This window comes from Conger conger, chromosome 12 (assembly GCF_963514075.1).
Source record: "Conger conger chromosome 12, fConCon1.1, whole genome shotgun sequence".
Lineage (NCBI taxonomy): Eukaryota > Metazoa > Chordata > Actinopteri > Anguilliformes > Congridae > Conger > Conger conger.
In genome coordinates this window covers 45,824,228-45,851,646 of record NC_083771.1, presented here as the reverse complement: position 1 = coordinate 45,851,646, position 27,419 = coordinate 45,824,228, and the positions used below count along the sequence as shown (strand labels likewise).

General features: G+C 47.9%; 3 protein-coding genes across 3 annotated transcripts in view; 2 read left to right on the top strand and 1 right to left on the bottom strand.

Moving 5' to 3' along the window:
* Nucleotides 1–1,756: 1,756 nt before the first annotated feature.
* Nucleotides 1,757–12,576, top strand: LOC133105466 (14-3-3 protein eta). The gene is made up of 2 exons (XM_061215596.1): nucleotides 1,757–2,317; nucleotides 9,025–12,576. Exons 1-2 carry the CDS (start codon nucleotides 2,231–2,233, stop codon nucleotides 9,679–9,681), a joined length of 744 nt encoding a protein of 247 aa, XP_061071580.1. The 5' UTR covers nucleotides 1,757–2,230; the 3' UTR covers nucleotides 9,682–12,576.
* Nucleotides 12,577–16,210: 3,634 nt separating this feature from the next.
* ddx55 (DEAD (Asp-Glu-Ala-Asp) box polypeptide 55) lies at nucleotides 16,211–25,006 on the top strand. The gene is made up of 14 exons (XM_061215594.1): nucleotides 16,211–16,478; nucleotides 16,611–16,661; nucleotides 16,765–16,851; nucleotides 17,262–17,353; nucleotides 17,435–17,497; nucleotides 18,097–18,246; nucleotides 19,120–19,309; nucleotides 19,928–20,010; nucleotides 20,608–20,739; nucleotides 20,880–20,972; nucleotides 22,386–22,500; nucleotides 22,834–23,002; nucleotides 23,318–23,610; nucleotides 24,309–25,006. Exons 1-14 carry the CDS (start codon nucleotides 16,371–16,373, stop codon nucleotides 24,492–24,494), a joined length of 1,812 nt encoding a protein of 603 aa, XP_061071578.1. The 5' UTR covers nucleotides 16,211–16,370; the 3' UTR covers nucleotides 24,495–25,006.
* Nucleotides 25,007–25,054: 48 nt separating this feature from the next.
* eif2b1 (eukaryotic translation initiation factor 2B, subunit 1 alpha) overlaps nucleotides 25,055–27,419 on the bottom strand; it is an 8,283-nt gene continuing 5,918 nt past the window's right edge. The window contains exons 7-9 of the mRNA XM_061215595.1: nucleotides 27,396–27,419; nucleotides 26,522–26,647; nucleotides 25,055–25,250 (exon numbers count right to left, since the gene is read on the bottom strand). The exon at nucleotides 27,396–27,419 is cut by the window's right edge and continues 52 nt beyond it. Coding sequence (XP_061071579.1) covers nucleotides 25,095–25,250; nucleotides 26,522–26,647; nucleotides 27,396–27,419 — 306 coding nt within the window. The 3' untranslated portion in view covers nucleotides 25,055–25,094. The remainder of the gene's footprint in view (nucleotides 25,251–26,521; nucleotides 26,648–27,395) is intronic.

Below are 27,419 nucleotides of genomic sequence, written 5' to 3'. Positions count from 1 at the left end.
CTTGCATGGCGACCAAATGCCGTTGGTGTGTGCGAGTGTGTGAATGAGAAGCATAAACTGCACAGTGCTTTGGATAAAGGCGCTATATGAATGCCAGCCATTTACCATTTACCTTACAAAAAACTTTGAAGGCGCGCCCACCCACCGACACCCCCAATCTAACTTCTGAACTGATGTTACTTGTGTTTGCAATTAGCTGAACGTAGTTAGTGCCAATACCAGCCACTGTAAACACCTGTGGATTTCAGTCTGCTCTCCAGAGTGCCTGGAAGGAAGCACAATTCAGTAACACAAGCATGCATACTCACAAACGCATCAAATTCATTGCCGCTTTTATTCTTATCAGACATCTCCAGTCTTCAGAAAGTCTGGGAGTCTAGACATGAGCTCCCTGCCTGGGAGGCTTCAGGCTACACCTTTCCCTCCCCAACTCACCACCATGATTAGCCTTAGACTGTAATGGCACTTATGTATAGATTGTATAGATGTTACTTGTATAGGTATTGTTATTTTTTGTATTCTAGCTGCAATTGTGGTATGCTAGTTTGAAAGTTGATTGTACTCTTAAAGGGTTCTGATTTTCTGCATGTCTACACTAGGACTCGGAACTATACTGTCCTCTCAGGTCCTCTTTGCACTTGTTCTTGTGTTTAATTTGCACTTTGTTGTACGTCGCTCTGGATAAGAGCGTGTGCTAAACGCCATGTGATGTCATGTAACGTAAATGCTTTTCAGATACAGCACAAAAATAAAAAAGGCCCACACCCAGAAGAGGCCCAAGGAGTTTTTAGAATAACAAATAGAGGAGAAAAGCGAGGTACCGGGCAGAAGTGAACACAGACACGGGTGGCCAGTGTGTCATAGTAATGACTGAGCATGTTTGTTTTATTATATTTTCATGGCGAAAATCCTGCATAGCATGCCTTTAAACGGCCGATGCTAGGCCAACTCATCTCCACCGCCCCACCGGACCTGACTGCCGGCAGACCGCTGCACTGCCGATTTACATAGCTGAGGCTGATCTGAGACTGCTGATGGGCAGCTTAAAAGATGACCACATGCTTGCCGCCAGGGTAGAATATGTGGGTGTGAGTGCTTGACTGGGATTGAGCGATAAACCATTGGCTGTTTTGTTTTTTCCCCTTTCATGTTCGTTCTACTTTTTCTTTTTTTAATTCATTTTTCAATCATGTAATTCATGTACAAGCAGGGGATATTTGTATATCCATTATGATAATGAACACTGACGTGAATGAATATATGTGCGTTTCACTGTCTTTTGGGCCAGTGAATTGTAACCAAGGTACAGTAACTGCTTTGCGCAGCCGCTACTGCTGAGGGGAGTTAGCCTGAGGTCGCAGTTACCGAGACTCGCTAGCCTAACACTTGACACGGTAACACAATGGTAAACAGAATGAATGACCATCAACCCGGTTTATCACAGACTCAATAAGATGGTGTGTGGAGTATTTCTGAAGGCAATTCTGCGCTTCAAAGCACCACTGAGAAATAGAGTAATGTGTATTTACATATTTTTAATAACCACTTCGCTGTATCACTACGGATACTGCACAGGCTGCTATTTAGGGAGGTCAACGCACGGTACACACGCCCCTGGGCTTCTGCGACGGAAAATGCAGCACGTCGCACTGCGCAGGTGCACGCCTACTTTCTGCGATTCTATTTATAGTAGGTGACGTCACCATGAAATATCTCCGACCACCCCCCCGCCCCCCTCCCCCTGGCCAGAGTGGAGACCACGGAGCGTCGGCGCGACTGCGGCAAAGTGTGCGGAGCAAGAGCAGCGCTAGCTTAGCACTGGTTCAGGGGAAGCGAGTGAGGCCGGGGATAGCCCACGCAGGACGGTAGTCTGACTAGACACTGCATTCTAGTTAAGAAATCCAGAAAGGAAGACAAGTTACAAGAAGAGACGTGGAACAGAGAATTGCATTGGCAGTGGGAGGCAATCGTTAGAATATCATTTTGGCAGATAGCTATAGCCATAATTGCATCGATCTATAACGTTACTTCTGGTCGCGTACCGTTGCATTATATATTCCAGCCATATAGCTAACGTCTTTCTTTGGGTGGTGTGCCCGTGTCTGCTCATTCCCCAGCAGAGATCGAGCGTTTAGGCTTTGTGTTAGGCGGCTAGGTAGTTGGCTAGCTACACCTCGGTGTGTGCGTGTTCAGCCAGTGCAGTGTCCAGTGAGTCTATAAAATCGCTAGTATGGTTGACAGGGAGCAGCTCGTGCAGAGAGCCCGTCTGGCGGAGCAGGCAGAACGGTACGACGACATGGCATCTGCGATGAAACTGGTGAGTAACGTTACTCTTCTGTGATATAGCTTATTATGCATCTTTAGAGCTAACGTATTAATTTCCGATCATGTGGCTCGCTAGCAGAAGTATAGCCGGCTAACGTATTATAGTCCAGCAATGAGCAACATTGCGCTATTGCGATTGACAGCTATACAGTCTGCATATTAAAGTCAGCACAAGCTAACGTTACAAGTAGCTAGGTTAGTAACCTTAAGTTAAAGCCAACGTTTGCTCTACTGGGCTTCCAGCTGGCAAACTCTGGCTAGTCTATCCAGTGAGGTTTAGCCTAGGGGTAGCTAACTTAGTCGTTGGAAAGGCCGACACGTTGCTTGCTGGTTCGTTAAAAAGCCGTGTCATGAAGGTTCCAGGTAAGCTAGCTAACGGTAGCTAACGGTTTGCTCGGTGACAGGTTGATATGGAGTCATTAGCTTGCTATCGTTATAGACTAGCTACCATTCACTCATTAAGCGGCGCAATATTAGCTGGTTTACTAACCTAATCTAACTGCAACCAATTTTAAAGATTTGAACGACATCCTGGGAGAAAAAAAAATGGAATGGCTAAACGATCAATAACGATTTTGCAAGCTGTTCAGTCATGTTTGAACATTTTGAATTCTTATTGTCCCGATGCCTCAATTAATGTCATATGGTTAGAGAGGGCAGGTGCAGCTAAAATAACGACTACCTTAGCTAGTCGACGTTGTCATACCTTAGCGCAGCTGTTCTTTTAGGCTAGCTAAAACACTAGCTAGCTAACCATATGACATAAAATAGCTAGAGTAACGTTACGTGAGTAACTTAACGTTAATATAACCGAGTAGCCTAAATTACGTTAAAGTTAGTCCTTCTGTAACATTAAGTGATATTTCTGACACCACATAAAGTTAGCTAACTTGCATACATATCATAGCTCACTTTAGCCAATTGGATGCATACAGAAACACAGCAGGTAGCATTGGCAGGGTTGCAGTATTTTCCACCAATCACGTCTCATCTCGCTTTCACCTTGTGAATTTGCTGAACCACAAACGCTAGCCTACACAAGCTACAACCTTTACCAGCCTACATATCATTTTAACATGACTGTTCTGCCACGTTGGTTTAAAGCTGTGGCTTGGCCAACATATTGACTATGATTACAGCACTCTTCTGTAACTAATGGCATTTCGACCCAGGGGATGGCTACATTGCTAGCTAGCTAAGGTATTCATAATGAAAAGGATGAGACCGCCAAACTAGTCGTGGAAGCATTTGGTTTCAAGTTAACAAGCTAACGACGGTAGGCTACTGTTAACCGCATTTAACTGTTTACAACCACTCAGTAATGGAAAATAAATCATCTGCATCTCGTACCTTCATCTTGGGCTCAATATTCATTTCAGTTTTCCCTCCTTCTCTATCCTCCATCTGGGGATAGTTGCATCAGCTGTAACTCGGCTAGCCAACGAAAGCTAATTGGTAACACCACCACTGCCTGACGTCTCCGTATAGTCGTTAACAGTAAAGCAAGCTCTTATTTCAAGTATACAAAATAAGTAATGAGTTCCGTTTTACACCAGAATATCAATACAATACCGACACGCAAATACGGTACTTCTATATCGTCTCCATCAACTAACCAGACTACATTTGTACTCGCGGTTACGTCGATCCTCAAAAAAAAAAAAGTTGAAATGATTAATTAATTAGGTAGCGTGATCTACGGCCCCCAAAATATTAGAGGCAAGTAGATATTAAGGCCCGGACACACCAAACCGACGGTCGACGTCGGAGCCCCCGGAGTCGTCGATGAGAGAGCTCTCGAAACCGTCGGTTTGGTGTGTCCCGGCCTTTAGGGCCACCGGTCTGTCTCCACCATGTGACCTGCAGAAAATTAAACTTGCATTTCAATGGTTATACTCCAGGGGCCCCACAGCCACTCCAATAGTCAAGTGACGTTTCATACAATTTAGTTTCCGATCGAGCCATTTATGAACGATAAGTTGATCTAATCTAGGGAGAGTCACGAAATAAAGTGAACATGGATGCTATGTGTGTCTTTGAGCCAGAGGTACTCGCTCCTGGTCCTGGAGAGCCGCAATGTCTGCTAGACAGGCTCCGGTCACCTGGGGCTCATTCCAATCCCTTATTTTTCTCCACTTTTTTTCTTATCCTTGCCGCTGACCCAGACATCGACCAAGCTCCACCATCTTTAAGGACATTCCAACCCCTTAAATGTTCCTTCTAGGAGATGAAAGCAGAAGTTAGGAACTCCCAATCTTTTCTCTGAGCGCAAGAAAACATCTTATACATCAGGCTTTCCTGGTGTATAAATTATCGACCTGTGAATGCACCTCTCCCCATCTGCGGACACATGTAACCGACGTGGCTTTGAACTTAGGTTTGAAGGAGCGAGCACATTCCGTTTGCCTAAATCACGTTCTCTCGACTTCCCCATCTTTACTTTACCTTTTACTTGCCTACACGTTGTCCTACGTTCTCCCGAAGGGTGGAGTTAGGGGCAAGAAAAGAAAAGGAGAAAAGAGGAGAAAAATAAGGGATTGGTTGCTGATCTTAAGTAAAACTACAACGCAGACTGTGGGTTAGAGACCTCATATGAGCCCACTCAGGTTTCTTGCCTCTACAATTTCTTTTGACCACTAATTTCCTTTTAAATTTGTGCAAACAGGATACAACACACAACAGGATAGGCCATAGAGTTAGCGTAGCACACACAACAGGATAGGCCATAGAGCGTTAGCATAGCGCACTGATTGCAGGATAGGCCATAGAACATTGGCCTAGCACACTAGCAGCAGGAAAGGCCATAGGGTTAGCATCGCAAGCACAGCAGGATAGGCAGCAGAGCGTTAGCATAGCACACACAACAGGATAGTCAATAGAGCGTTAGCATGGCACACGCAGTGGGATAGGCAATGGCGTGTTAGCATAATGTGCTAATGGAAGGATAGGCCATGGAGCATTGGCATAGCACACACAACAGGATAGGCCAGAGTGCTAGCATAGCTGGCTAATGGCAGGATAGGCCAGAGTGTGTTGGCCTAGCATGCTAACTGCAGGATAGGCCATGGAGTGTTAGCATAGCACGCTAATGGCAGGATAGGCCATGAAGCATTGGGATGGCATGTGCGCTGGGAAGCCTGGGCATGGTCAGCCCAGGATGTTCTGGAACAGCGTGTTGCACCAGCGACGCATGTTGAGCTGCCCGCAGCTCGTTTGGAAGAGGGGAACCTGACTCCTCAGAGCCACATCAGTGTCCTCCTGACCTCTATACCCACTTGGGTACAAGTGCTGCTAAATATAGGCCCCCATTAAGGCCCAAGCCATAAAACCTAAAAGTGTAGTAATACTCTGCCAATCAGAGAAGCCCAAATGCGATAACTACTACTACTACTAATAATAATAATACGTTTCTGTTTTACTGAGGAAATAATTGCTATATATGCTCTTAATTGATGTGTAGTCATTCCATATGACTGTCATTCGCCCATCTGGCTCTGCTAGCTGTCTAGGTTAACATTAGCCCATCTGACACCGCTCGCTGTGTAGATTAGCAATAGTTTAGCATTAGCTTAGCATTAGCCCATCTGACACTGATAGCTGTCTAGGTTAGCATTAGCCCATATGACACTGCTAGCTGCCTAGGTTAGCATTAGCACATCTGACACGGCTAGCTGCCTAGGTTAGCATTAGCCCATCCAACATGGCTAGCCTCCTAGGTTAGCATTAGCCCATCCGACACGGCTCGCTGTTTAGGTTAGCAATAGTTTAGCATTAGCTTAGCATTAACCCATTTGACACCGATAGCTGTCCAGGTTAGCATTAGCCCATCCGACACTGCTAGCTGTCCAGGTTAACAATAGGTTAGCATTAGCCCATCTGACATTGCTAGCTGTCCAGGTTAGCATTAGCCCATCTGACACTGCTAGCTGTCCAGGTTAGCATTAGCCCATCCGACACTGCTAGCTGTCCAGGTTAGCAATAGGTTAGCATTAGCCCATCTGACACTGCTAGCTGTCCAGGTTAGCAATAGGTTAGCATTAGCCCATCTGAAAACTGCTAGCTGTTCTCGGTGAAAGAAATGGGTCTGCTCAGGTCAGCAGCAGCTGTGAGTGCCTGCAGTGAAGGGGAACAGCCTTGGGCTGCCTCATGAGCCAACTGTGACTCAGTAAAAACTGCCTGGTGGGCAGGGCAAGCCAAGCCATATCGGTTTCTGGATTTCAGACCAGAAATGTAATTTAAATGTAAATTATTTAATTCGCCCAATCATTCACATGATCGGTCATTCATAGCCACATTTCGTGACATGAACAGCAGCGGATGAATGTCCTCGTCTTTATTGCGGTCCGATTTACAACCGAATCGGTCATGGCGCATGTGGCTAATTAGGCGATTGAGCCACATAAAACGTACGAGTGTGTCATTGTAAATCAACCTTTTTCCAGTGGAGTAGAGTTGTTTAAAAATCAGTTTGAACATGGAATTACACAGTTTTTTTTCTGATAGACGTCAGTAGAATTAGCGTCTCTCTATAGTACTCTCGATGCAATGCGATCCGAAAAGGGAAGTCTGCGGCAGTGAGCGCCGAAATGCGTATACATTACATTTCGTGTGAACTGTTGCTGTCACAATACCAGGGTTTCTCAACTCTAGTCGCCAGGACCCACTTGCCAGAAGGTGTTTGTTGAAACCAGGAACTCCCACACCTGGGCCATGTTCAATCTGAAAACCTTTACATTACATTAATGGCATTAGGCAGACGCTCTTATCCAGAGCGACGTACAACAAAGTGCAAAATGCCCATAAACAGGGATAAGTGCGCAGAAAGACCCTAGAGGGAAGTACAATTTCAACTGCTAACAGTACAATAAAGATGAGGGCTAGGGCCTATTTTATTAATGAATTGTATTTATATCTAAAAATATACATATATATATTTTTATATATACCGTGCCATGCAAATGTATGAACAATAAACAGTTTACGTAGCCAAACACAGTTTAGCTACGTTTTTCTACGGTTTCTGTGTTGAACAATACGTCGTCTCCCAGCAACGTTTTTCTACAGGCTTTGAGGTGCGTTTGCTCCCATTTGGTGGGTGTGTCGGGGGTGCAGCCCTAATCAGCAATGCTGTAGGCCTGTGCCAGAGAACGCCTTCTCAGATGCCGTTGGAGCAAACCGTACTACGGCGGTCAGCGCACCACCATTCAATTTAAATAAACGTTTTGATCCGTTTTGTCAGGGCTGAACGTGGCCCTACTTTAATGCCTGGACCAATCAAACCACCCAACATGCCACTTGATTAGTTAAACCGGGCATGTCAGTTCCTGGCTATGATGACCGGAATGGAGTTGAGAAACTGTTGACTACATGTGTGGTTGTGTGGCCGAGCCAATGAACCGCGTTTGAACTGGAAGGGGGGGGATTTCCTTGTTCTGGATTTAGACACGCGAAGGATGGTCGTAGAGGGCTTTTCCTAGAATTCTGTGAGATCTAGCCTCGCCCCATTTCCCAGGGCTGGCCATTGCATAACAGGCCTTTAAGGACGACATCGTCCCCCTCCCTGATCCATTTCACACTGCCAATGTGCCTTTTTTTTTTTTTTAGAAGGTCCATTTTTAAACTGTGACTTTCAACGCACATCTGTTCAGGCATGTCTCTCAGGCCTAAAAGGAGCCTTTAACTCACCAGGGCAAAAATATGAACGTGTCCAGCTGGATATTGAAGGACTGCGGGTATCTGGATAAGACTAACGGGAATGAATGAACAGAGCTGGACGACACGGAGTCTTCGGATGACTGTCTGCCGTATGGATGTTTCGGCATCCATGACGGCTGCCTCAGTCATATGTACAGGGAGCGTACCTGGAAGCTTGTCTTCCTGTCCGTGGGCCATCGTAAGGTATGCACGTGTAGCAGAAAAAGGTTTCTGGCCCTTTAAATATATATTTTTTTTTTTACATATTAAAATGAGACCAAGTAGAGGAGATGATTCAAGGGAACAGAATTCATAATCACAGTGTGAAAATAGAGATGACACACTATCCGACCTCTTCGGTTTACCAAGCGGTCCCCAATAGTATTTTTGACACAGACAGGATGCAGCTCTCCTTTTGAATGTTCGAGAGCGTTCTGGTTCGATTTCCCATCAGGTCGTGAGACCAACGTTAGGAGTTCGGATGCGACAGGCCCTTGAATAGGTTTTCGTTTGTAACAGAACTTCAGTCAGTCAGGAAAAACAACATTCTCACAAAGACATTCCAGGTAGTTACATTACAACCTAGGCGATTAGACAAATCAATCCAATCCCCCCGGAACAATGTGGGGTTGAGGGCCTTGCTCAGTTGAGGGCCCAGCAGCTGTGCCTGCACTAGGGCCTGAACCACCGACCTTCCGGGGTCCCAGAGAAGCAACTTCGCTCCTAGGCTACGCCACGCAAACATTACTTTTAGTAAGGAACCCAAAAAAACGTTTTCGTTGATGACGTTTGTGTTCTGAGCCACCCTGAGTACAGCCTCTCCCTCTCCCTCTCCCTCTCCCTCTCCCTCTCCCTCTCCCTCTCCCTCTCCCTCTCCCTCTCCCTCTCCCTCTCCCTCTCCCTCTCCCTCTCCCTCTCTCTCTCCCTCTCCCTCTCTCTCTCCCTCTCTCTCTCCCCCTCCCTCTCTCCCTCCCTCCCTCCCTCCCTCCCTCTCTCCCTCGGCAGGTGACGGAGCTGAACGAGCCGCTGTCCAACGAGGATCGCAACCTGCTTTCCGTGGCGTACAAGAACGTGGTGGGCGCGCGGCGGTCCTCCTGGCGGGTCATCTCCAGCATCGAGCAGAAGACCTCGGCCGACGGCAACGAGAAGAAGCTGGAGATGGTGCGCGCGTACCGCGAGAAGATCGAGAAGGAGCTGGAGACGGTGTGCCAGGACGTCCTGACGCTGCTCGACAGCTTCCTCGTGAAGAACTGCGGCGACGGCCAGTTCGAGAGCAAGGTCTTCTACCTGAAGATGAAGGGCGACTACTACCGCTACCTGGCCGAGGTGGCGGCCGGGGAGAAGAGGGCGGCGGTGGTGGATTCGTCAGAGGCGTCCTACAAGGAAGCCTTCGAGATCAGCAAGGAGCACATGCAGCCCACCCACCCCATCCGCCTGGGCCTGGCCCTCAACTTCTCCGTCTTCTACTACGAGATCCAGAGTGGCCCCGAGCAGGCCTGCCTCCTGGCCAAGCAGGCCTTCGACGACGCCATCGCCGAGCTCGACACGCTCAACGAGGACTCCTACAAGGACTCCACTCTCATCATGCAGCTGCTACGGGACAACCTCACCCTCTGGACCAGCGACCAGCAGGACGACGAGGCCGGGGAGGCCAACAACTGAACCCCCCCCCCCCCCGCTATCCCCAATCCTGCCATCTGGTACTAGCTACTCACCTCACCCCCCAACCCCAACCTCAAACCCAACCCCCCCCGAAGTGCCCTTTCACCCATCTAGCTTTCTGCACCTTCATTCTTTCTCTCCATCTCTCTCTCCCTCCTCAGTCTCTCGCTGCCCCCCCCCCTTAAAGAAATCTACTGCAGCTACTGTGAAGTGTCCCTGTAGTTTAACTGCAGTACAATGCAGTTAGTGCAGCCTGAGAGCACTGCACATGAGGTAGTGAAACTGCATTATAACTGTAATAAATGCAGTAATACTGTAATAAAATAAAAAAAAGCAAGTGTCCAAAATATTGCATAATACTGCAATAACAATCATAGCAACTACAATCTGATACTAGCTACTCATCTTCCCCCCCCACCCATAGCCCAGCCCCCAAGTGACCTTTAACCCCTCCATCTTCCTCTGTATCCCATCTTCATTCTCTCTCTCTCTCTCTCTCTCTCTGGCTGTGGTGAAAACCGCATACTTGATATACTACTCATACTACAAAAATCAGCCTGAAATTTAGTGCGTGTAGTATGCAGTTTTAACACAGTGTCTGTGTCTCTGTCTCTCTCTGTCCCCCCCCCCCCCCGCCCCCCCCAACTTGTCACGTGTCCTCCCCCATGTCTTGAACGGCACCAGATGTTTGTCTATATAAAATAAAATAAAATAATGGGTTCGTTCTGGAATGTCCTGTAGGCCACAGCCTTCCTCTGGTCAGATAAGTGTTCCTGTTCATAACAGCACAGCAGCCTTCACTGTGGTTCATGTCACCGGTGGGCCACGCTTCAAGTGTTTTTTTTTTTTGTTTTTTTTTTTTGCAGAATATTAATGTGTGCAAAAAAAACAAAGAAACTGTGGCAAACCCCTTCAGCGTATCCAGTACCGGGTTTTCGCGTCCGTTCTTTGTTTAGGTGGTTCCTTTTCTGTCTGTGCCGTACGCATACCCGTGCGAGACAGATGGAGAGGGGGGTGGGGGTGGGGGTGGGTGTAGCCTGTGATTCTGCCCCGGGGGCGGGGGGGGGGGGACTTCGGCCGCACACTTCTACACACTTTAGTGAAGCAGCCCTATATATCTCAACACCCCCCAGACAACCACCCACCGACACCCCCCAGACAACCACCCACCAACACCCCAACTACATCTCTGGCAAACGAGTCGTGGCAGAAAGAAAAGTGCTATAGTGCGACCCACCCCTACCCACCACCAGCCTGTCTCTGTTCCCTGTTTCAGTGCTGCAGAAATACCCATGTCCTAAGCGTTCAGACCATCGCAAAACCTTGCGTACGCCACCGCATTTCCAGCTTGAACACTCGTTGCAAAGCATCAACATAGACACACACACACCCACACACACACACGACTGCAGAGACAAAATTCGGGATACACCTGTGCGTGCTGGTGTTGAGACGTGGCAATGGAATCACTGGGCGGTAGCGGCTACCTACCTACCTACCACAAAAAGCTTCAACCGTTTGAGTTTCCGGAAGCTTCCTTGGTCTTTCTGAAGCCCAGAACCGCGCGGCTGTTAGCGGACTGGCTCAACGGAGCGCGCTCAATGGCCACTACCGCCGTCATCTTCGGCCGCCGTACGGCGTTTACCCGTCCTGTACAACGATAACGGCGAAGTAAGACGTTATTTCACATGTTGGTACTGTTATTGTGGCCGTTTTTGAGTATTAAATGGGAATTAAGTGAGTCCTTAACGTGGAGGGGAGAAGACTGTAGAAACAGTGTGGGGGGGGACAAAACAAAAAAAAACAAAAGCCGAAAAACAGGTGCAGCAACGGCTAAAATAGGAACATTTTAGTCAGCAGTTCGGTATCGAGCAGTAGGACCACGTAGAGGATTTGCAGTCATGTTTCTGTGTTGTCACACTGCTCACCTGAAACCCAAGAATTTCCTGATAGCTGGTTAATTTCTCCCACAACAGTCGAAACTGTTTTCATTCTTGAGATTTTGGTGAAATCTTTTTTTTTTTTCTTTTTTCTTTTTTTTGTGCCAACCAAAGCTACTTTGAGAGTGCCAACTTTTAGTTAAATGTTGTGTTGAAGTCATCTTGATACCAAATTAAAACCAATTTATGTGTGGCGATGAAGCCCAATGTGTATTGTGCAAAGTATATAGTGTTGTTCAAAGTGTTGTGTGTGTGTGTTCTACCGGTTAAGAGATTAAATTAATATAAATGTCAATTCTGATCTCGGCTCACTGACTCTGCTGTTCATCAAAATGGCTGCAGTTACCATTTTCTCAAAAAGGAAACGTTGTTAAACATTTCTGTAAGATGGAGGCGTGTGTATCCATTTCATGATGCGCCACAGCTTTTGATTTTGAATGCATGTTCAAGGTCAAGTTACTATTGGCATTATGGTGCCTGGAGTCTCAGCGAATATGCAGCTGTTACTGTATATTGCTAAGGGGGAAATTGAGCCAATACAAATGCACTAACACTAACAGACACTAACAGAATTTGAATTAAGGGATGTCAACCAGCTTTCACAAAAATCTGTGGGGTTTTAATGCTCATTGATTTCACAAAGAATTGTCCAAAATTGTTCTGTTTTTGCCAAGCGTTTCATTCATATTAAAGTATGGAGGTGCACAGGTAATGAATTTTAAAAAATGTTGATTTCAACGTTGAATGGAATATTTCATTACTTATTATTTTCCTACTGTATTTATTTATTTTAATTTTGTAACAGTTGGCTGACCGATTGGTTGCTTGCAGTGTTCCGTTTGGCCAGACTGTAGTTGACGTTGTTGCCATTGACAAATGGACGGCCCGGCTTATGACTGAATGGAACGGTTCTGGATGAGAACTGCTAAAATAAAGGTTGCTGTATGGTCTACTGCCTTGACTGGAACTGGTGTTTTCTTTGGCTCCTCGATTTGATTAAGCCACATAATAACAATGCTATTGAGAAAGGGGTGTTTTTAATCTCACAGATTATATTCCCAATTTGGAAAAACATTTCCAAATTTCTTCAGAATTGAAGGCCCAGTTGCATTTGGCAAAAGGAAAGTGCCAGGGAGCATATTTTCTACGTAAATGCTGATTAAATCTATGTGCCCTTTCAGGCATGTCAGGCAGCTTTTTTTTTTTTTTTTTTAGCTTTTTATTTACCCCTTCTTTACTCCTGACTTAAAAAAATTTAAAAAAGTGCCCCCAAAATGTTTTTATTTCTTTTAAGTTAAGGTATTTGTGTGGCGAGGGCCTCCAATATTCTAATAATCTGCTTCACCTCCACTTGGTCCACAATTACTCCACACGGGTCCATAAATGAAATCACAAATCCAATGTAAAAAATAATAATAAAATTTTTTTTTAAAGGTACAAATCAGCTGTCAGGTACACAGGTTTGCAGATGAAACTCCAGAAGTATACAACACATAAGGCAAAAGGATTGTCAAATGAAAACCTTGAACGACGATACAATTTTATATTCCCCGTGTTATGTTGTTAATGATAAAAAGAGGTAAAAAAAAAAAAAAGAAAAAGCAATGAATAACATCATTGTGTGAAAGTTAAAACATTTGCCGGTCATCGTGTTCCAAAAGGAATGGGTAGTCAGACGCTTCCAGTGCAAAGCACTCAACAGAATATTTCCTCAAAAGTCCCTGTTATTGGTGGGGGGGGCTTGCAGCTTATGTGACAGCAGTGAACTCTCACCTCTCCCTCAGCTACGGTGGCCTTACTGCCCAAATCCCCCGTTATCCTCCGCTCACGGTCACGTCGTTGGTCTGGAGATGGTTGCCATGGTGTCTACCTTTACCGCCTGAGGGGAGCCGTCGCCATGGCGATGGAGGATGATAATGGAGACTGTTGCTATAGAGATGTGGAGGGGAGGAGGCTGCACGGAATGAAAGAGAGACGACGGAGAGGAGGAATGAGAGACCGAACGAGGAAATAAAGGAATGAGAGATGACGCAGCAACAACGGCGAAATCTAATCCATTAATTCTCAACCCAGAACCAGAATCTTTGTTGCCACTTATTAATTGGCAGATTAAAAGTACTTGATTACACAGTTAATATGTATTTCAAACTGATCTCAAACGCAAAAGACAAAGCAAAGCTCCCGCCGCTTCTCCGGAAGGCCAGGCCCACTTTATGTCCTCGGCTGGGACACGCCCCGCGCGCTGGCACATCCCATCCGGGAACACACAGGACCAGGCCTACAAGACACCAGAACAGAAATAAGCAACAAAATGCAGAATAAGGCTGAGAGGCCCAAGTGGCCGTAACACCCTCCCCATTAAGAAGAGGCTTGTAGGCTATCACAGGTCATTATGCCCACAACCATTATCACCAATAATCACCTATTTAATTCCACCAAATTCACCAAATGTGCCTAATTGGGCAACACAGTCCTTAAAGGTGCACACAAATATCCCAATAATCACAGAATTTAAATAAATTCCCATTTAAATTCCAAAAATTACACCCCATTAACCCCTATTTCTCCAAAACCATTTCCCAACTGTCGTAACATCTGTAATCCGGGCCCTGGAAAACAAAGACGACAGACAGGAAAACATGGGGTAATAAGCATGAAATGTTAATCAGTGGGAGCACGGGACGAAGCATCAGCTATCACATTGTCTGAGCCTTTAATGTGACGGATATCCAAGTTAAACGGCTGCAGAAAAAGAGCCCAGCGCATTAGCCGCTGGTTCGGATTCTGGAGTGACTGCAGAAATGTCAAAGGGTTATGATCACAATAGACCACAAGTGAAACAGCACCCCCGACATAAACATCAAAATCCTGAAGTGCCCAAATTAACCCTAACGCTTCTTTTTCAATGACTGAGTAGCTTGACTGATAGGAAGCAAACTTCCTGGAAAAGAAACTGACTGGACAGTCCATGCCTTGCTCATTCTCCTGGAGCAACACTGCACCAGCTCCGACCTGACTAGCATCAACGTGCAGTTTGAACGGCCGGTTCTATTGCGGAGCAGCCAAGACAGGAGAGGAAGTGAGGAGACCTTTTACACTCTCAAAAACAGACTGGCAGACTGGAGTCCAGTTAAACTTCACAGAAGACTTCAAGAGGTCAGTCAACGGCGCAACCACAGAAGAAAAGTTTGGGCAAAAACTGCGGTAAAACCCTATCCTGCCCAAAAAGCGCATCAGCTCTTTTTTTATTCGTGGGTGATGGGTACCGGTCAATGGCCAAAGTTTTAGCCCGAACAGGACGCACTTGTCCTTGACCCACCACTTTTCCCAAGTAAGTGACTGTCGCCCTCGCAAACTCACACTTTGAGAGGTTGATGGTCAATCGGGCGTCAGAAAGGCGATGGAAAAGAGCTCTGATAATGTCTAAGTGCGCCCCCCAGCTATTGCTATGGGCCACCGCATCATCTAAATACACCGCACAGCCCTCCAGACCAGCAACAACAGTGTTCATGAGGCGCTGGAAAGTGGCCGGTGCATTTCTCAATCCAAAACTCATGACTTTATAAGAGAACAAACTCTGTGATGTAATAAAAGAAGAAACATCTCTTCCACGGTCTAGGGGTATGATTCCCGCTTGGGGTGCGAGAGGACCCAGGTTCAAATCCCAGACGAGCCCCCATTTGTTACCGGCTCAAGGTAACAAAGAAAATGGCAGGAGAGACTTCGCAACTGTTTCACATTTAGGGTTTAATTTCGTGAAAACATATGTATTTCAAACTGATCTCAAACGCAAAAGACAAAGCAAAGCTCCCGCCGCTTCTCCGGAAGGCCAGGCCCACTTTATGTCCTCGGCTGGGACACGCCCCGCGCGCTGGCACATCCCATCCGGGAACACACAGGACCAGGCCTACAAGACACCAGAACAGAAATAAGCAACAAAATGCAGAATAAGGCTGAGAGGCCCAAGTGGCCGTAACAGGCACTAGACCTAATAAAACCTCCGGTGACCACCAGAGTTTTGAGCTTCAGGAGATCCCTTGTCCCCTGTTTGAGAGACAGATACAGTTATTTATAATTATCCAGAATGGATCCAATGTTTGAACCCTGAACTCTGATCCATAATTAAAGACACTGTCCCCCTCGTAAGGAGAGATTGGCAAGGTCTGAGAAATAGGCGTTGGAGAAAATGACACCTTCCACTTACTGGAAACTCAAAGTTATTACAAATTGGTCCAGACCAATATCTCCTTGGTATCATCAAACTGTAGTTCATTTTTGCCCCTGACTAATAGGAGTGGAAAAAACGGAGTATTGGGGTGCCTGAATTCATGACGAAACACGAACTATCATACGGCATGTAAAACCAGTATCTAGGTATAAGGGCATCTTCAGAGAAACTAAAAATGAGATTTTCACTTCAATTCCATGTTTTATTTCGTAAACGTATTACACACGTGACTTACTGATTTGAAAATTACTTATTCTGTCCTTTACTATTGCAATTATGTGTAATATTCACATCGGCACATTATATCCGTTTCGCCGATTTGCGATTAAAATAATATTTTTTCTCCAGTCTTTCGATAAGAACAGAAACACGTGAGCCATATGCTATACGACAATTAGCGCAAAGTAGGTCACTCTGTTGCCGTGCGTTTCCACCCGGACTGTATACGTAGATGGAAAGGAAGTCGGAACAACGTGTTTTAGTTTCTCTCGCGTTCTAATGAAAAAAATAAGTTTATAAGAATGGATAACGTAACCGAAGGAAAGTGGGAAAGTTTACCCGTTAAGCTTAATGACAACATTTTGACGACACTCGACGAATTGGGATTCACACATATGACGCCTGTTCAGGTATTGTTTGCAAGTTATCCAGCGGGTTAGCTGCAGTAGTACGCAAGTGGTGTCTGTAAACTCAAAACTGCTATCAATATGCTCGTCCGCTGTTGTGTGTAAAATACGTGCTCATATGTTCTAATTTTTCAGTCTGCCTGCATTCCACTGTTCATGAGCAATAAAGACGTCGCTGCCGAAGCGGTGAGTTACCCGATGGTAGAAGTGAACGGTGATGCATGTTATACATACACGCATACCATCTTCATCGCCGTCCAGACGTTTTAACGTTGGTTATCTTGCGCAGGTGACGGGCAGTGGGAAGACACTGGCGTTTGTAATCCCTATACTAGAGATTCTGTTAAAACGCGAGGACAAACTGAAGAAAATGCAGGTATGAATGTCTTTGTGTGCGGACGGAAATGGCTGGTGTTCTAGTTACGATTAGAAGGCGAATAGTGATTGCAACTGGAGTAGAATGGTACCAGAGTTACGACAGTCATCTCTTCCATTACATTTTATCCAAAGCGACGTACAAAAAGGTCATGGAACAAATTAAAGAACAGTTCGGATAAGTTACAGTTCACATAGGATCTGTTCTAAAGCAATGGACATAAGCGTAGTACACTTTCGGCCATCAGCCTAGCCAACCCGGTAATTAACGTGTCATTATTGTATTATGCGGTCCATAAACAGCGATCATGGTATTCCTGTAAGTGGGATACGTTTGCACTTGCAAAATCACTGTGATTTAAGTTTTTACCTGGCAAAAGATCTGATGAGGACGTGACGGCATTCCTACAGGTTGGAGCGTTGGTCGTCACACCGACGCGTGAACTGGCCCTCCAGATCAGCGAGGTGATTGGTCTATTTATCCAGCGGTTCTCTCAGTTCAGGTGCGTGAAACCCAATTAAGTCTTACGTCGTCACAGGCAAGTTTTCACACCCACTTCGTCACAAATGTTTGTTCTTTTCAGGCAAATACTTCTGATAGGAGGCAGCAACCCCATCGATGATGTGGAGAAGTTCAAAACACTTGGGTAAGTATTCCAGGTTTTACCTTTTTGACCTGTGCAAGCTTAAAAGGTGGACTGTTCTATGTGCGGTTGTCTACGTTATAGGAAATGGAATTGTACAATATTTTGGGTACAGCCTCTTCGGTTGGATAAATTGGGGCAAATGTATGTAATTTCTTTATATATTCTTTTGGTTTAAATTAGCCCACCGTCACACCATTTTTTTCCCTGCCTGCTATCCTTCACACCTCTGGGGGCCCCGTTTCACAAAGCAGGATTAGCTGGATAAGTGCACCAAGTAAAACCCAGAACGCTGTCAAATCTGAAGCTAAAAAGGCGCACTCGGTAGTCCTGCTCTCCGATGCACGCACCAGCTGCTGGAACCAGGCTGCAGGTCCAGTCCTAGCGTGCAGGTCCAGTCCTAGCGTGCACCCATCCCGAGTTTGACAGAGCGCACTCCTTAAATCACACGCGCGGGGGCATCCTGAAAGTTGGGCAGGATGGACCATAAATGTGGACTTTGCCCTTTGTAAAAGTGTTTTGACTTCTCGGGGTGAGAGACCTCTCTCGCTGCGCCGTGGCGTTGTTGACCGCGACCTGTCGCCGTCTGTACCTGTGACCAGGGCCAACATCGTGATCGGCACTCCCGGTCGACTGGAGGACATGTTCCGGAGAAAGGCGGACGGGTTGGACCTGGCTGGTAGCATGAAGACCCTGGACGTGCTGGTTCTGGATGAGGCTGATCGGCTTCTCGACATGGGCTTTGAAGCAAGGTACACCAGGGACTCTTAAAGGGGGGGGGGGGGGGGGCATCATCTATATAGTGCGTTCATCCAAAGTGCTTTGCAATGCATGCCTATCGTTCACACACGCTCTCACACACCAGCGATGATATGCCATGCAAGGTAACGTTGGGGGGGCAATTTGGGGGTTGGGTGCCTTGGGCACTCAGGGACACTTCGACACACACAGGGCAACCCTCTGACTGCCAGACAGCCGCTCTTACCTCCCGAGCTAATGTCACCCCCAGTTGGGTTCATAGGTAACAGAGGTAGGTGCACCAGGGAGTCTTAAAAGGGGGGGGGGCGCGAGTTGGGTTCACAGGTAACTGGTGTGCCCATGTATCCACGGGTTAGCACTCCCTGCAACCATGAATTAACCTTTTACTGCACGTACTGTACACACGGTACTGCAACTTTCCTGGGAAGCTGTACCATTGTTGGTAATGCGTGTTTATTTCACAACACGTATACCGCGCTGGAGAAGATGACTGCAGTAGTGTGCAGCTGTGGTCCTGTGGTCGATTTGGTCACCGAGTGTGTGCCCTTTAAACAGCGATAGTGCTACACCCTAACTGCTGTTTTTGTGTGTGTTTGTCGTGTGTGGTGTGTGTGTCTTGTGTTGCTTGTGTGCGTGCGTGCGTGCGTGCGTGCGTGCGTGCGTGTGTGTGCGTGCCTGCATGCGTATGTCTGTGTGTGCGTGTGTGTGTGTGTGTGCGTGCATGTGTCGGTCTGTGTGCGTGGCGTGCGTGTCTGTGTGTGTGTGTGTGTGTGTGTGTGTCGGTCTGTGTGCGTGGCGTGCGTGTCTGTGTGTGTGTGGTGTGTGTGCGTGTCTGTGTGTGCGTGGCGTGCGTGCGTGGCGTTCAGTCTGAACTCCATCCTGGACTCGCTGCCCAAGCAGAGGCGCACGGGGCTGTTCTCCGCCACGCAGACGCAGGAGCTGGAGAAGCTGGTGCGGGCGGGGCTACGCAACCCCGTGCGCATCACCGTCAAGGAGAAGGGGGCGGCGGCCAGCAGCGCTCAGAGGACGCCCGCCAGACTCAACAACCACTACACGGTGAGGTCCGCGGGCTGTCCGTCAAACGCCCGAGGCTGCCCACAGACAGGGAGCCAGTCCCTGAGACTCCCAACCGCAGAACTGTGAATTAAATGGCAGACCCGAAATGGTGTTCAAGTGAGGCAAAGTATTGTTTGCGTAGTTTAAGCCCTCGGGACGTGGAGCTTGTCGCTTTAGAGGAAGGAATTTAAACGGGAAGAACATTCATCCAGCTCATCATTTTTGGAAACTTTCATTTCTGAACACATAATTTAAGTCATCGTACTTTTCTCAAACATTTACCGTCCAGTGTGTGTGTTGCTTGTTAATTTGCTGATATATTTCAGTCAGACCTGGGTCAACAGTTTTGGATACAAATGCATTTCTACTCTTTGCTGAGCGTGTCTGGTGCATTGGAACCTATAAAATACTCTCAAAAAGTGCAAACCCCGCCTTCTGCTTCTCTTGGTCGGCTCAATTGCACCAGGCAAGATCAGTCAAGCCAAGGACAGAAAAGCATTTGAGCCCAAAACACAATTACGTGTTGTGTATTCGACCCGGGTCTCATTTCAATCGGTCTACCGGGGGAAGGTTGTGTCTGAGTGTTAAAAGGCTGGTGACGGTTTGTGTTCGTCGCAGATTTGCCGGGCGGAAGAGAAGTTCAACAGCTTGGTGGCCTTCCTCCGGCAGCACAAGCACGAGAAGCAGCTGGTCTTCTTCAGGCACGTTTCCATGGTGACCAGTGACCTAGGCAGGGGCCGAACAGGGGCTCGTTCCAATTGCTTATTTTTACCACCTCCTCCTTCCTTTCCTCGCCCCTAGCTCCACCCATCAGGGGGAAGGCTGGGAAGGATGGAAAGGAATCGGGAGGGGGGGGAAAGGAAAAGGAGGTGAAGACGGGGGAAATCGAGAGAAACGCGAATTAGGCAAACGGAGTGTCAAGTTTCGAAGCCGGGTCAGTAACACTGGCTTTGAACGTGGCAGATGGGGAGAGGTGGATCCACCCGGCGATGATTTATACGTCACGCTTTGCGAAAAAAAAAAAAAAAAAAACTGTGCGTGGCACAGTAAAAACCATAGCCTCCTAGCCTCTGGCTTCAAGAAGGAACATTTAACAGGTGAAAATAAGAGATTGGGAAGAGCCCCAGGTTTGCTGAGCTTGGGGGAGTGGAAGGGTGGGGTATCTGGGTGGTGAGGGGCAGGGTCAGGGTCAGTTTGGGGAGGCGGGGCACTGGGGTTTGTTTTGGGGGAGGGGGGAGGGGGGAGGGGGGGGGGGGCTTGGGCCAGGGTCCTTACGGAGTGTTCTCTGCCCCCCTCAGCACCTGCGCCTGTGTGGAGTACTACGGCCTGGCTCTGAAGGCCCTGGTCAAGAACGTCACAATCCTCTGCATCCACGGCAAAATGAAGCACAAGCGCAACAAAATCTTCTCCGAGTTTCGGGAGCTGAAGAGGTGAGTGGATTTCCCGCTGGACTACCCACCTCTCGTCCGGCGTGTCTTCATGTTCTTCTCTCTGTTATTCTGAAAACGTCAATGTCTGTCTAACGTACATTTTGACACTTGGCTTGAGAGCACTGTGCGCTGTGTTGCAGCGGCGTTTTGGTGTGCACTGACGTCATGGCACGAGGCATCGACATCCCGGAGGTGCACTGGGTACTGCAGTACGATCCTCCCAGCAACGCCTGGTACGACCTCGCCCGGCCTCCCAGGGGTTGATGAAACCGCGCTCTCCTGTGTCCACTTGTGATGTGGTCATGTACAGTGAATTGAGTGTTGATATACTGTGAACGAGTGTTGATATACAGTGAACGAGCGGTGATATACAGTGAACGAGTGTTGATATACAGTGAACGAGTGTTGATATACAGTGAACGAGTGTTGATATACAGTGAACGAGTGTTGATATACAGTGAAAGAGTGTTGATATACAGTGAACGAGTGTTGATATACAGTGAACGAGTGTTGATATACAGTGAACGAGTGTTGATATACAGTGAACGAGCGTTGATATACAGTGAATGAGTTGATATACGGTGAACGAGTGTTGATATACGGTGAACGAGCGTTGATATACGGTGAACGAGTGTTGATATACGGTGAACGAGTGTTGATATACAGTGAACGAGTGTTGATATACAGTGAACGGGCGGTGATATACAGTGAACGGGCGGTGATATACAGTGAACGGGCGGTGATATACAGTGAACGAGTGTTGATATACAGTGAACGAGTGTTGATATACAGTGAACGAGCAGTGATATACAGTGAACGAGTGTTGATATACAGTGAACGAGTGTTGATATACAGTGAACGAGTGTTGATATACAGTGAACGAGTTGTGATATACAGTGAACGAGCGTTGATATACAGTGAACGAGCGTTGATATACAGTGAACGAGCGTTGATATACAGTGAATGAGTGTTGATATACGGTGAATGAGTGTTGATATACGGTGAACGAGCGTTGATATACGGTGAACGAGCGTTGATATACGGTGAACGAGTGTTGATATACAGTGAACGAGTGTTGATATACAGTGAACGAGTGTTGATATACAGTGAACGGGCGGTGATATACAGTGAACGAGTGTTGATATACAGTGAACGAGTGTTGATATACAGTGAACGAGTGTTGATATACAGTGAACGAGTGTTGATATACAGTGAACGGGCGGTGATATACAGTGAACGAGCGTTGATATACAGCGAACGAGTGTTGATATACAGTGAACGAGTGTTGATATACAGTGAACGAGCAGTGATGTACAGTGAACGAGTGTTGATATACAGTGAACGAGTGTTGATATACAGTGAAAGAGTGTTGATATACAGTGAACGAGCAGTGATATACAGTGAACGAGTGTTGATATACAGTGAACGAGTGTTGATATACAGTGAACGAGTGTTGATATACAGTGAACGAGTGGTGATATACAGTGAACGAGCGTTGATATACAGTGAATGAGTGTTGATATACAGTGAACGGGCGGTGATATACGGTGAATGAGCGTTGATGTACAGTGAAAGAGTGTTGATATACAGTGAATGAGTGTTGATATACAGTGAAAGAGTGGTGATATACAGTGAACTTCTCGCAGTGCGTTTGTTCATCGCTGTGGACGCACGGCACGCATCGGTAACCATGGCAGTGCCCTCGTCTTCCTGCTCCCCATGGAGGAGTCCTACGTCAACTTCCTGTCCATCAACCAGAAGGTACCACAACCCCCCCCCCCCCCCCCCCGGACCCACAGGTTGATCATTTACTTATACGTCAGGCTTTAGGAAGAAATACTAACGCAAAAGGATGCGCTAGCACTTCTAGCTCCCAGAGGGAACATTTAAGGGGTTGGAGAACGTCCTTAAAGATGATCGATCGATTTCCCGGGGTCAGCAGCAGGTCAAGGAAAGGGAAAAATGAAAAATGCATGATTGGAATGAGCCCAGTGCTCTTTCCGGCATGTGCAGTGTCCCTGGTCGAATTATGTGAAATGTCCCTGGTTAAATTCTGTGAAATGGCGCAATAACCGCACAGCCCATGTCTCCCAGTGTCCCCTGCAGCGGATGGCTCCGGTCAGAGACGTGGTGGACGTCCTGCCCAAGGTGAAGGCGCTCTCGCTGCGCGACCGCGCCGTCTTCGAGAAGGGCATGCGGGCCTTCGTCTCCTACATCCAGGCGTACGCCAAGCACGAGTGCAGCCTCATCTTCCGGGTCAAAGGTCGGCTTCCCGAAAGCGCCTCAGGCAGAGTGTCACCACACAGATTTTCCGCTAGTCACGTCAGAGAGTCACACAGTCAAGAGTCACCAGATAGAAAAAGATTCTTTTAAAAAAAATCTAAAAACAGTTTGGTGGGCAGATTGTAAACACAAGACCACTGCAAGGCAAAACAAAATCCTTTATAGTATGCCTTACACTGAAATTGCTACTGCTTTGAGGAGCTGAATACACAGGACCAGTCAGTTACGGATAAGAGCGCTGGTGAAGTCGCAGAATGTAAACCCTGCCTCTCCCGTTCTCTCCGTTTGGGGGCAGACTTGGATTTCGCAGCTCTGGCCCGCAGCTTTGCCCTCCTCCGGATGCCCAAAATGCCAGAGTTACGGGGCAAGACCTTCCCCGGCTTTGCAGAGGAGACCGTGGACACCGACTCCATCCGCTTCAAGGACAAGAACCGAGAGAGGCAGAGACGGAAGAGCCTTGCGGAGCGGAAGGAGAAGGAGAGCTCGGCGCCAGAGAGGAAGAACCTCCGTAAGAACAAGGCCTGGTCCAAACAGAAGAGCAAGAAGGACCGCCGGAAAAAGACAGCCTCCAAAAGAAGGCTAGATGAGGTAATGCTTTTAAAAAAATTAAAACATTTCTCATCCCCTTTATAATACTTTTATTTGTGCGAGAGCAGAGAAGCGGTTTGTGTCGGCGCTAACGCAGTGGGGCCGTTTGTGTCAGCGCTAACGCAGCGGGGCCGTTTGTGTCAGCGCTAACGCAGCGGGGCCGTTTGTGTCGGCGCTAACGCAGCGGGGCCGTTTGTGTCAGCGCTAACGCAGCGGGGCCGTTTGTGTCAGCGCTAACGCAGCGGGGCCGTTTGTGTCAGCGCTAACGCAGCGGGGCCGTTTGTGTCAGCGCTAACGCAGCGGGGCCGTTTGTGTCAGCGCTAACGCAGCGGGGCCGTTTGTGTCAGCGCTAACGCAGCGGGGCCGTCTGTGTCAGCGCTAACGCAGCGGGGCCGTTTGTGTCGGCGCTAACGCAGCGGGGCCGTCTGTGTCAGCGCTAACGCAGCGGGGCCGTTTGTGTCAGCGCTAACGCAGCGGGGCCGTTTGTGTCAGCGCTAACGCAGCGGGGCCGTTTGTGTCAGCGCTAACGCAGCGGGGCCGTTTGTGTCAGCGCTAACGCAGCGGGATGGTTTGTGTCGGCGCTAACGCAGCGGGGCCGTTTGTGTCGGCGCTAACGCAGCGGGGCCGTTTGTGTCGGCGCTAACGCAGCGGGGCCGTTTGTGTCAGCACTAATGCAGCGGGACGGTTTGTGTCGGCAGGGGTCGGACGTGGACGAGGAGGACGTGCGAGAGCTTCTCAGCGACACGCGGCTCCTGAAGAAGCTGAAGAGGAGGAAGATCAGCGAGGAGGACTTCGATAAGCAGCTGACGGCGGGACGGAGGCCCCGGGGCCGGGCGAGGGGGGCGTCGCCAGGGGCCGATTCAGGGACGGGGGGCCAGGTGTGAGGCTCCCTGAACCCAGTTCCCACATACAGGGACCTCTTAAAATGGCCTCCCGGGAGTGGTTTCCCAGGACTTGTACACTGCCGCAGGCGTGCAGACCGTTTTGGCGATGGACAGTGAGACATTGCGAAATACAATATCGGTGAAGCGAGCCAATCAATTACTCGTTAAAGGAGAAAGCCTTGAATGACCGGAGTGACTGACAGCTCATGAATTTTGTTCTAAGGACAACGACCCACAGTCTATGCAACAAAAGAACGTTTGTGAACGTTCTGCGATTTCAGTTGAGCGACGTTCTGTGGCTGGACCATTATTTGGCCTTAACAAGCCCTGACTCCTGACCCCTAACCATTCTAGTACACATTTGAGAGTGTATTGTGGAATTGATTAAGAATAATTAAAAGCAGAAGTTGGCCTGAAATTCAGAACTGCACATGAACCACCTTGCCCCTCCCCCTCTGCACGCCCCCACTCTGAATCAAAACAAACCTGAAATAAAACTTTCATTGGACGTATGTGTTGGTCCGTGTGGCAATCACTTCAGAAATCCGAGCGTGGACATCTTTTGATGTTGGCTTTACTTTATTGACGTTGCCAGGCCGGTCACAAGTACAGCTTGATAAGTTCATCGCTGACTGCTGAGGGGGTCAGGACGCCCAGGTCCGTGAAGAGCAGTGTGATGAGGGAGGGGGGCGTGTAGTCGATCATGGGGTGCTCCTCGTTCAGGTTCTCCACAGTCTTCAGGGTGTCAGCCTTGTACTGAGGGGAGAAACAGGCCGGGTTGGTGCACAGTGTAAACGCTAGACGGTCCCTAACCCTCCAATACGCCCTAAGAGCGTACACACTAGGCGGTCCCTAACCCTCCAATACGCCCTAAGAGTGTAAACTGTAGATGGTCCCTAACCCTTCTATACACCTTAAGAGTGTAAATGGTAGACGGTCCCTAACCCTCCAATACGCCCTAAGAGTGTAAATGGTAGACGGTCCCTAACCCTTCTACACACCCTAAGAGCGTAAACGCTAGACAGTCCCTAACCCTTCTATACACCCTAAAGGCCCAGACACACCAAACTGACGGTCGGCTGTCGGAAGTCGGTGGCGCCCTGTCGGCCGAGTCTTTCTGGTGTGTCCCGCGGAGTGTCGGCGTGTTTTGGAGGGCTCCGACGCCGATTCAACATGTTGAATCGGCGTCGGAGCCCCCGGAGCCGTCGATGAGAGAGAGCTCTCTGATTGGCTGTCCAGCTAGCAAATCAGTGCACGAGAAGAGAAACGGAAGCGACGAAAGCAAGCCATTCCAAAGTTACTATCACTACCAGACATAATCTTCGATTAGTATTACTAAATAGCGAGAGAACAAGGAAATTGCTGCAAACTGTTTGTTGTGAGCGAGACAATGGCTGCTTCTAGGTCCAACGCAATGCAAAAGCATTCCCCGGTCTTCCGGTTTCCATTTTTTGAAAGACAAATACAGACTACCGCCACCTGCTGGTGTGGAGAGTTATTACCTCTCACGCAGGCGCAGAAGGTACGTGCAACTCGGCCGTCGGCGGACCGTCGTTGCGGTGTGTTCGGCACAGCCAACATTAACGACGCGTATCGACGCGAGGCGATCTTTGTCGGCGCTCCGCGGCCGACCGTCGGTTTGGTGTGTCCGGGCCTTAAGAGCGTAAACAGTAGACGGTTCCTAACCCTTCTATATGCCCGAAGATCGTAAACGGTAGACGGTCCCTAACCCTTCTACACACCGTCCAATTACAAATGTATATCAGTGTGACAACACTAATGCTATGATAGCATAGCAGATGGAATATTTACAAGATTTCTAAAAAGAACATTTTTATATTTTAGCATTTTTGTTCCTTTGTTACACATACAGTATCTTAAATCATCCAGACTAGGATAAAAAAATAAAAAAATAATAATTAAAAAAAAACCCCAGTCACTGGGAAACGTCCGAGAATCCAGGATGAGGTTCGGGTTCACTCTTGCGAGCGACGTGAAAGGGTTACTGCCCCCATTTCGCCCCTCACCTTAAATCTGTCCGGGACGTCCTGCTGGTTCAGAGGGTAGAGCCGCACGAACTTGAAGCTCTCCGCCACCACGTAGAAGGGCTTGTTGTGCGCCTTGGAGCACACGGCCATCTGGTAGGTGCCGATCTGCAGATGGACCAGGAATGCCTTAAAGCTCCAACGGGTCATATCGGTCAGGAGAGGAATGGCAGCAACAAACACCCTCAAACCGCAACACTGTTTATCCCCCCCCCCCCCACCCCGAATTTAAGGACTATAAACACAAGCAGAGGGTGAGTCAACATGTCAGTGAGCCTTTTTCAACAACAGGAAGGGATTTACGATGGTCTCGTAACAATGTTTTGAAACCAAAATCTTACCTATTGTACCTTTTATGGCACAAATGCCTTAAAAAGCCTTACTGTATCAATGGCATTACATTCACGTTTCTAAAACCTTGTCACCTGCTTAGTCTAATTAACTAAGTTGCTTTGGATAAAAAGTGTCAGCTAAATAATATGTAATGTAAAAGTTGATGAGACTAAGCAGCGGCCAATCACCCCCGGAGCAATGTGGGGCTATAAGGGCCTTGCTCAAGGGCCCAACAGTTATGTGGCTCTTGTGGCTACACTGGGGCTTGAATCACCAACCTTCCAGGTCCCAGTGACATACTGTAGCCACTAGCCTACAGGCTGCCTGACTGTCTTAGTGAAAATCATCAAATATTTTTGAATACCCAAGAGGGGAGGGATCATTGCTACAAAAATGTGACATTAGTGTTTAGTTTCCCTTTAAAAGAGATGGATTTTTCTCTTCTCTTTGTTTTGGTTTCAGTGTTCGCCCCTCTTGCTAATCGACGGTCGTTGTCATGTCCTTTCCCAGAGCAGGGACACACCTTGTTGATGACCCCTCCACTTTC

What these genes read in the sequence shown, in the direction of transcription:
- ddx55 (XM_061215594.1), top strand. Translation starts at nt 16,371, where the DNA reads ATGGATAACGTAACCGAAGGAAAGTGGGAAAGTTTACCCGTTAAGCTT. An exon ending in GACATGGGCTTTGAAGCAAG is followed by an intron (nt 18,247 to 19,119) that starts GTACACCAGGGA and finishes CGTGGCGTTCAG; the next exon opens with TCTGAACTCCATCCTGGACT. An exon ending in CCAAAAGAAGGCTAGATGAG is followed by an intron (nt 23,611 to 24,308) that starts GTAATGCTTTTA and finishes TTGTGTCGGCAG; the next exon opens with GGGTCGGACGTGGACGAGGA.
- LOC133105466 (XM_061215596.1), top strand. Translation starts at nt 2,231, where the DNA reads ATGGTTGACAGGGAGCAGCTCGTGCAGAGAGCCCGTCTGGCGGAGCAG. An exon ending in TGGCATCTGCGATGAAACTG is followed by an intron (nt 2,318 to 9,024) that starts GTGAGTAACGTT and finishes CTCCCTCGGCAG; the next exon opens with GTGACGGAGCTGAACGAGCC.